The 9,914-nt window shown below is 37.1% G+C and overlaps 1 protein-coding gene across 1 annotated transcript in view; it reads right to left on the reverse strand.

The window, feature by feature from the left end:
• The window catches only part of LOC102589925 (quinone oxidoreductase-like protein 2 homolog), a 12,596-nt gene extending 4,663 nt beyond the window's left edge, over positions 1-7,933 (reverse strand). The window contains exons 1-5 of the mRNA XM_006358100.2: positions 7,528-7,933; positions 7,054-7,162; positions 6,856-6,947; positions 6,511-6,769; positions 3,131-3,274 (exon numbers count right to left, since the gene is read on the reverse strand). Coding sequence (XP_006358162.1) covers positions 3,131-3,274; positions 6,511-6,769; positions 6,856-6,947; positions 7,054-7,162; positions 7,528-7,874 — 951 coding nt within the window. The 5' untranslated portion in view covers positions 7,875-7,933. The remainder of the gene's footprint in view (positions 1-3,130; positions 3,275-6,510; positions 6,770-6,855; positions 6,948-7,053; positions 7,163-7,527) is intronic.
• Positions 7,934-9,914: the final 1,981 nt, after the last annotated feature.

Here is a 9,914-nt window from a genome sequence, read left to right on the forward strand (position 1 = left end):
GGGGTCGTTGGGTGGGTTGGAAGGAGACAATGAACTCGTTTACCCTACTTCCATTAAGAAAGTCATTTTACTTGTTTTCCTAGAGGACATGTTATCCAAAATTTTGTCCAACCGAACATGCGAAAATTGGAAAATGTTATCCTCCATACCAAACGCACCCTTAAGTTCTCTATTTTGTTCCTGAGTTTCTAAACTCATGCTATCAGTACGTCTGACAACCAGATTGTTTAACACAAGGGCAAAAAAGAAAATAACTTTTGCCTTAGTCATCAAAGGTGTCCCTTTGGGCCTGCCTCAACTCAGGATACAATACTCTGCAATTGGTTGTGTTTTGGCCTTGTAACTTACATTCAGAACAATACTAGGAAGATAGTTGTAGTGTAATTTGACAACCTTTGTATGAATTAAGTCCCATAGCCTCAGCCTTAATTTCTATTCTCACCGACACTGGGAAACTAGATAATAGGTCCACCTGAACCTGGACTCTAGCACAACTAGGGCTGGTTCTACTAATGGTGGCCATATCTAAGTGAAGTGGTTTACCCACTGCTGAGGCTAACGTGAATAAAGATTCTTTTACAAAGAATGTAGGAAAAAGATTAGGAAACGAGATTCATGCCATAGCCTGCCTAGTTTATCTAGAGACTAAAAGTCGAATTATAGATTAGTAGGTGCATCTGAATATCTGATAAGCTATACCTTCTTATCCTTGATGTAGTATGCATGCTTGGACAACAAATTGACCAAGTCTTTCAGAAGAGCACATCTAATAAGTATGTGCTTGTTGTGCAAAACTCTTATGCGACAAGTACCATTGATACCACACTACACAGGTATTCCTTTCCTTATATCTTTTATATCAGGCTAGCCGTACAAAAACTAACCAATCACTGCATATTGTAAGTGTTCGATAATGTTCATACGAGTAACTTCAGCCTCTGTTCATTATCTACTGGAACACCATTGTCATATTCAACTTGTCTCAACGGAATAGGCTCGATAGTAGTATTTGTAGGTAAAACAGACCGATTCAGATTGTTTGGATTCAATAAAGCACTATAGTTTATGACGAGGTTGGGGATTGAGAATCTGTAGGAAACTTTAGATTAGGATTTTGGGAAGTGGAAGAAATAACTGGCATTTGAGTGGAGGGAAGTGGAGGAAAATAAAGATGGAAATCAGGGTATGGCTCACCACCGGGACTGGAGGAGTGGTGGCCGGCGGCGGAGGCATAAGTAAAGTTAGGTCAAAACAGTGGGTGTGGGGATGAGAGAGAAAAGAACATTTTTTTCTCATATGACAGTCTTACAACATCCACATTACAACCAAATGAAAAGCCCTACTTGATCTTTACTTGAGAACTCCTATATTAGTGGATAGCAACAAAATAAGCAAGCTTATGGTACTCTTCTGTGTGGCACAAGAATTTCTTTGCTGAGTGCGAGTGTTATTGTTCTTGAACATTCCCCTTCATTTTGCAATTTTTGGCTTGATACCTTTTGTGAATCTGGGGTAATCTGTTTGGTGAGGCATAGGGATTCCAGGGACGCAAGAGTTCACTGTCAACACGTGACTATGAGCAAGAAAAGAGGGTGTTCAATTCTCTTGGTAGATCTAAGTCAAGTTTGCTGATTAACAAAGCTCTGAACTTATTTTGATATCCTTCAACTGTAGTTTTTCTGGGGTTATTTGTTTTTGCTCGAGGACAAGCAATGGTTCAAGTGTGGGGAGTTTGATAAGTCACATTTATATGTGTATTAATGCTTTTTCTCATATATGAATTGTTGAGTTTTGAGTATTATATGATGTAATTCCTCACTATTTATGTTGTTTTAATGATAAGTGTGCTATGAAGGAGACAAGGAGAAAATACACAAGATTCAAGCGAAAGAAATGCAAGGAATGAAAATTAATTAGCTGAAGAAATATTGGATGCAAAACAGCCTGGATCATCGCAGCGGTCAAGTTTTGACCGCTGCAACACTCCTTCAGGAATTTGTAAACCAGCCATGACCATTGCAGTGGTGAAGTTTTGGTCCTCACGACGGTGCGACTAGGATGCAGAATTTCAGCTCATCTATTTTAGCTCTGCGCGAGGGGGATATAAAAAGGATTTTTGGAGGAAGCTAGGGCGGAGGGGACAGAACGCATCTTTTGGATGAAAAGAGAGAGAAAAGGAACACAAAATTCCAAGTTTTGATGATAGTTTGAAGATTTATCACAAGTTTCTTCTTGGTTTTGATTCATCTTTTCTTCTATTCTCTTGAATCATGAACTTGTCAATGTTTAATATAGCAATGGTTGATTTCTCTCAACGTATGGAGCAAACTTTTTGTAATCGAGTTAAGATGAAACCTATGGTTTGATTAGTGATTACTTCGTCTTTTTCTCATGTGTTCACCTGATTTCTTGAGGAGATGTTAAATTATTAATCGCAAGAGATGATTGAGTTTCTCCACTGTTTAATTCGTTGTCAGACGTTCTACGGTTGTATATTAATCTATTGCAAGAAAGAATTAGTAATTCAACACTAGAAGTGTCACAAAGATATTCGAAAGAAATCAATATTTGTAGATCTATAGGGAATCATTGAACACTACCTTCATGTTTTATACTTTTTGTTCTTTCTTTTCATTGTATATCCGAAGGGAGTATGATTATTAGAAGGTACAAGAAGAATTGAATGTATTCGCAAGAAACGTTCATACTTTACGAAGGCTGGTGAAAGGAGACCAAAATCACTAATTATTCAACAGGTGGATTCGTGTCATGGCTCATTCATCCTCTCTGAATTATATTTGTCTACTTGAAGTGTGCCATTACTCTTCCTTAGTTAATTAATTTATTTAACAATCAAACTTCCTCAACTATTGGAATTCTCAAATAGTAATTAATCACTCTCAATTAGCATAAAATTATCCTAATCCTCGTGGGTTCGACAATCTTTGATACTATCTTTGACAAGCACGAGCTTTAGTTTTATATACTGGTTTTGTGCTCGCCAAAATTAATTCAGGTGAATCGTATATCAGCCTTTTCAAATGTGAAATACTAATTTCCCTACACATTTCTAGAATCCTTCTCTTACTTTTCACGGATTTAATAAGTAATAAAGGCCATAGCTTCTTACCTCTGCCAGGCTGAATGTATGAGAAATGTTGACTGTAATCAAACCCTTAGACAGCCAAGATAGAAGCTCCTTCAGAGAATCTCCAAGCACATTGGGTTGATGTATCTTATAGCTTCCCCAATACAGTCCGTGAATTGTCCAGTTCTGAAAAACGAAAATTGTAGAAAAAATTATGCTATTACTATACAAGGAAAACAAATATGCTTTCTACTTTTTCTTTTGGTTTGTGGGGGGAGGTAAGCAGAGATTTAAAAAAAAAGTAAGAAAAGGGGTGACGGGGTAAACAGAGATAAAAAGTAAGAAAAGTCAATTGTAGCTCATGCTGCTTGTACTATTAGTTTCCTGGATACTTGGAAGTAGCTAGTTCATATAATGAAACAAAAGGTGGAGAGACCTGTGATGCAATTATTTAGGAGCAACATGTCTTAAAAGAAATCAGTTACTTTTATATGTCTTGCCATCCTCTTGTGACAATACCGTGAATTTTGACTCTTAAGATTCTTCAAGATTGAGAAATGTTATGCTACTAGCATGTTTCAACATAGTAGATGTGGTTTGAATTATGACAGTTTATATTGTGAACATGAATTTTGAACTTACTACTTGTATCGAAACTAATTAGTTGGTACAAGGAGCTAGTCGTGCCCACAACATGCTTAACTCAACTTAGCAGGCTTGGACATATCTAATTCAGAGCTACATAATTTGACCGGCAGATTATCTCAATTGGGATATGTACAAGTAAGAAGAATATATGGGACAAGATCTGTAAGATATTATATAGATGCTCCAATCTTCAACCCCATGATCAATTCTAAGAGATTAAACCTGGAAATTGGCTGCTATAAGAAATTATTCTCATCTTCTTCCATCTTTCTACCTCTTGCTACACCCTTCTCCTCTGTCCCATTCTGGTCCACTAGTTCTTCCTTCTTGCAGCCCTTTTCTCCAAACATTCTTTCAGTACTCTCCCACTCCCACCAACCCCTAAACCTCAATAAAGATCATAATCACTGGTTCTTGATGCTGCACTTTCTTATTGCTCCTGAAGTATTCAACTTTAATACTATGGAAAAATTTCAGCATCTGTTTCTCTCATCTATCTTTTTCTTCACCCAATAGAAGTTGCCTATGTTTGGGCATGTGCAAAGGAGGTGTTGACACCCCAATGAGGAGGTGCGAGAGGCCGGTTGTAGGGGGTATCCGGAGGGGTAGAGGTAGCCAAGAAGTATTAGGAAGAGGTGATTAGACAGGACTTGGCGCTGCTTCATATCACCGAGGACATGACTCTAGATAGAAAGGAGTGGAGTTCATGTATTAGGGTAGAAGGTTAGTAGGGATGAGTGTTGTCTTGCCGTGCGTATGTTTAGGCTTGTTAGTGTATGTTGTAGTACTAGTCATACCCTTGTGGCTCTTGCCATATGTTGTGTATTGTGTTTCAATTATCACATATTTACTGTTGTTATTGTTTCTTTCTTGTAGACTTTACACTGCCTTTCTTATTAACGACTATGCTTTCTTCATTGTTTTCTTTTTTTTTTACTTGGGTTTGATGCACTTGAGCCAAGGGTCTTTTGGAAACAACCTCTCTACCTCCTCAAGGTAGTGGTAAGATCCGCCTACACTCTACCCTCCCCAAACCCCACTTAGTGGGATTTCACTGGGTATGTTGTTGTTGTTGTAATAGAAGTTGCCTAGGAGCTAAAGCAACCTATTTTCCAAGTCCAGCATCACCTCTAGCCCAACTGTAATTTAGAGGGTGTTTGGCGAAGCTTATAAGCTGGTCAAAATGGCTTATAAGCACATTGCTTATTTGCATCTAGTAAACACTCGAACAAATTAAATCAGCAAAAGCCATAAGTTGGTCACTCCCAACTTATGGCTTTTTAGATTATAAGCACTTTTGGTTTGAGTTTTGACCAAGCGTTTTTCTATTTTATTTCTAAATATTTTTTAAAATTCTCAAATACCTTCTTGAAAACAAAAAGTCCTACCTTCCTTTCCATTCCATATTTGTTATTCCGACTTTTTCTTACAAATATAATTATACATTTCTAACTTTTTGAGAAATTGCTAGGGTATTTTTGTCATTTTAACAAAAGAACAATTATAACTACACTTTCTTACCAAACACATCTACGGCTTATTATCAGTTTGAACATTTCAATCCAAACACAGAATTGCTTATATATCAAATCAGTTTTAGCACTTAAAAATGTTTTTCAGCACTTAGATACCTATCAGCTAATCCAAACAGATTCTTAGTACTCAGAAAAAAGTTTTGTTTTGGGGCAAATTATGTTGGGCCGAGGCCCATTTTATTGATATCAGAAAAAAATTTCTAGCCCTTTTTGCCTTATATATTTTGTGGGTCATCGCAGTAGTAGGTCTGATAATAGTTGCTTTGCATATTTGTTCTTCATTTATTCACCATTTTGGTTCTAATTATGCATGTGCCCTTGTTAACAAGTAACATCATCAGTTGCCTGTTAAATCTTGATTCTACCATTCGTCCAAAATTATCTAGAAGCGAAATTTGAATCATAAAGCACTGAGGCAGACCAAATCAAGCACATCCTAATAGAAATTTTGTATTTCAGCTCAAGCAAATCAGATCTGGCTTGATTCTCTCACGAATCTTACTCTAAACTTGCAACACTATGCACCATGATCAGACAGGTGTCTTCTAACACTGCACATAATGAGACAAACTTGTGTGGGATCTAAGAATAACGCAATCTATGCATGTATCATTGTATCGTTAGAAGATCTTTACTTGGAAATGAAAATACTCAACAAATTGCTGCACTAGTAACCAACAATGGTAGCTGAAGCACATATAAAGTTGAATCACATGCATAGACGAGTCTGATAACAACAATTCACAGGCTTCACGAGTTCAAACTTAATCCATGATATAGCATGTATCCTACAAACCGAATTAAACAACAAACTCCAATAATTATTACTATTATTATTTTGAAAATGGAACTCCAATAACTATTTAATAGCCTTTTCAACTCTTTAACCTGTGTCCCCAATATACCTGCTTCACATACTACATAACCATCAAGACCATTTTCACTACTGTTCTATACCCATTCAATTCCAAGACAACAAAGAGGGGACTTACAGATTTCACAATTTAACATTACGGATTTAAGAAGCCTTCTCAACTCCAAAGTGAACTAACATAGGACATCAATTTGCAGTGGAAGAGGAATTTCATTAACTGAAGTGATACATCTTGGTAAGAATCTAACAAACTAGAGTAATACATTTTTATTGAGCACTAACATTTCTTGTACAATCAAATGCATTACAAGGAAAGAACCAAATGGGTAAAAGGGAAAAAAGACTAGGGTGCTTAGAGGCAATACCTTCACCAACGCAATGTTGGCTGGGATGACAGGTACTTCCCCACTTGCAAATCCAATAACCAGAATTTGTGCCCCCCAATTTAATAGCTTTAAGCTATCCTTTGTAAGCCTCCCACCGACTGGATCATACAAGACATCAACCCCTTTGAGCTTTCTTGACTTCAGGAAGCCCTTGACACTTTCAATGACGTTTGCACTGCTCAAGTCTACTGCATGATCAACACCTAAAGATTTCAAAAACTGCACCTTTTCATTTCCCCTAAGATTCAACAGACAAGACAAGGATAATTTTAGTACAAAAAAACTTAAACCAACTTTCTTGTACACATAAGAATCTACAAGTACCTAGCCACTGCAATAACTGTCGCACCACAAGCCTTCCCAATTTGTACTGCCGAGAGCCCAACGCCTCCAGCTGCTCCAAGTACCAGTAAAACCTACAACGTGTAACCAATATACGTCGCATGCTTTCAGGTGTATAAACAATAAATTATAAACAAAATGGCATAAGCCTTTTCTGCCCAAACAGGGAAGGTGACATACCTGTTTGGGACGCAGCTGCGCTCTATGCACCAGAGCCACATGTGATGTCCCATATGCAACAGGAAGTGCACCAGCTGCAACTAGATCACATCCATCAGGTACTTGAAACCTTCAATTACAAAACAAAGTTAATACACTTTTTGAACCATTGAATCAAAACAGAAAAGAGAACATCTAGTTTGTATCATATACAAAGACCAATCGGCTACCCTTCCCATTTTTAGCAAGTTTTAGTGTATTTTGAAATATATATGCACCAAGTACCAAACACAATCTACACTAATTTCAATTGTTTAATCAGTCAATCAATTAACTACACCTCAATTCAAACTAGTTAAATTGGATTATGTAACTCATCCAAATACATTGACATTCCGTTCAATTGGGCCCAAATCATTTCACTACTAATTGAGATCATTCCAAAACTGTTAAATAAACTAGCTTTCTACAGAAGAGAGATAAGGAAGAACTAACAAGTCGGATTCATCGGCGACGATGAATTGAGCAAATGAGCCAAGGGCAACAAAAGAGCAAACGTGGTCTCCAATTTTGAACTTAGTGACATTAGGGCCAACGGCTTCAACAACACCGGAGTAATCGGAGCCAGGGATGAAGGGTAAAGGGGGTTTCTCTTGGTATTTGCCAAGGACTTGGAGATAATTTGCGAAATTCAAGCTGGTGGCTTTGATTCGAACTCTAACGGAGGTTGGCGATTCCAAATTAGGAATAGGGTGGGAGGTTGAGAGATCGAGTGATGGATTCTCCGAGGCATTTGGTGGCAGAGTTGGGTCGCCCAGTTTTCTTACAAGTAGAGCTTCCATTTCTTCCCAGTATCTTCTCTTATGCACTCCAGATACCCAAGGTGTGTTGAGAAAATTGAAGGAAAGGTATTTTAAGTCTTGGATTAACTATTGGTGACAATGTTGACGAAACAAAGGTCAAAGACATTTAAATAGTTGATTAAATTAATTGGGGATTCAATTAATATTTTCAAAAACTTATAATCTTTTTATAAATACAAAACAATCCACACACTAAATAAATAAACTTTTCACTCCCTCTCTCTCAAACACGTTCTTCTCTCTCTCGGCTGGGCAGACGATGATCTTCTCAAAAAATTGAAATTGCTCCGTTCTTCCAACCAGTTTCTTCGACAACTTTCAACTTTCGACGCCTAACTTTTCAACTTCCGATTCATCTATTCTAACCAACCAAGGGAACATTGATTTGTGGGTAAAGCTTTATTTTTAAAATTTTTTTAGGGGTTTTAGTTCTTTTTTTTTTAAAGAAATACTGGAATGAACAAATCGTTGTTAAGTTTTATTTATTGATTTCATTCTTTTTAGTTTATCAAAATGTTATCTAGGGCCTTTTTATTATCACTTTTGTATAGTATTTGTTGCTTGCTGTAGTTTAAGCAGATGCTTTAGTGCAATTTTGGTCAGTTTAGGTTGTTGGTTTAGTCTAGATATTGCTGCAGTTTTGGTAAGTTTTGGCTATTGGTTTAGTGTAGATATTGCTGCAAATTTTTTTTCAATTTTGATAGTTGATTTAGTGCAGTTTTTGTTGTTGTCTTGATGCAATTTTGGTTAAATTTTTGTGGTTGTTTTGATATCAGTTTTGTTCAGTTCTTGCTGTTTTAGTGTTGTTCTAATATAGTTTTTGTTGTCTTGTCCATTCAAAGCTATTTTGGTGCTGTTTTTACAGCTAATTTGGTAAGTTTTGGTCAATTTTCTGATGGAGTTTTGATCCAATTTTCTGTGGTTATTTTAGTGCATATTTTACTCTAATTTTGATTCATGTGGAATACAAATTTAAATAATTGAGATTCACTTGATTTTATTTTTAAAGTTAATCATAGACAAGTAAGGTAACCATGTTGGTTCGTTCTTTTATTGACTTTGGGTATTGACACTAGAAAGGATTTTGGTGAATACCTTTGCCAATTGTCATTGTATTTGAGATAGTGAAACAAGAGAGCTCATAATCCTTACACGATCTTATTAAATAAATAAATAACTACATGCCTAAATTCGTGTGTTAACTTGTTCGTACTAAATGATTGTGTGGTGATTGCCTTTAGGTGCATGCTTGCCGAAATATACCAAAAACACTTTCAATTGCCCCCTCTAATTTAACTTTCTAATGATGCACAAATTGTTTGTTAACATTTTTTCTATTTGTAGATAAAATGACTTCCAAAAGAAAAACAAGTGAATCACTTTTGATAAATCAAGTAGAATAGCTAAAGTACAACCACCATTAAAGGAACTCGCTGAACAAGTCATTCCACAAACAGATGATGTGTTGGGCATACACTATTAGGCTTGGGCATTTAAAGCAATATTTTATCTCAACCAAGGATTCTTATGTAACACCCCGTATCAGAAACAGACCAAAAATACAGATTTTGAGAAGTTGAAGGTGCAACCCACGGTTTCCATCCACGGACCGTAGGTCAGACCACGGCCCGTGTTGGTGGTTCGTGGTTCACCACTGAAACTCCTCTCCAAACTAGCTCAGAAAAATTGGCTAAGTCCCGACTCACGGACAGACCCACGGTTCGTAGATCAAACCACGGTCCGTGGTTTATGTCCGTGGATCGAGACCCCCCTTTACCAGCCCTCTGACATAACTACGGTCGACCAGCACGGACCGTCGTTCGATCCACGGTCCGTGGATGGCAACCGTAGATGAGGGTTCAGCAGCCAGTTAGCTGAAAATTATGATGGGTCAACTTCAGATGGTCATAACTTTTAGCACAAAATGAATTGTGTATCCCATAACCTATGGTAAGATAGATAATTGAATCCTTCCGAGTGAAAAGTTATGCCCATTTTAGTGAAGCCCTATTGGGCAGA

Source organism: Solanum tuberosum, unplaced genomic scaffold (assembly GCF_000226075.1).
Source record: "Solanum tuberosum cultivar DM 1-3 516 R44 unplaced genomic scaffold, SolTub_3.0 scf00268, whole genome shotgun sequence".
In the NCBI taxonomy this organism is placed as follows: domain Eukaryota; kingdom Viridiplantae; phylum Streptophyta; class Magnoliopsida; order Solanales; family Solanaceae; genus Solanum; species Solanum tuberosum.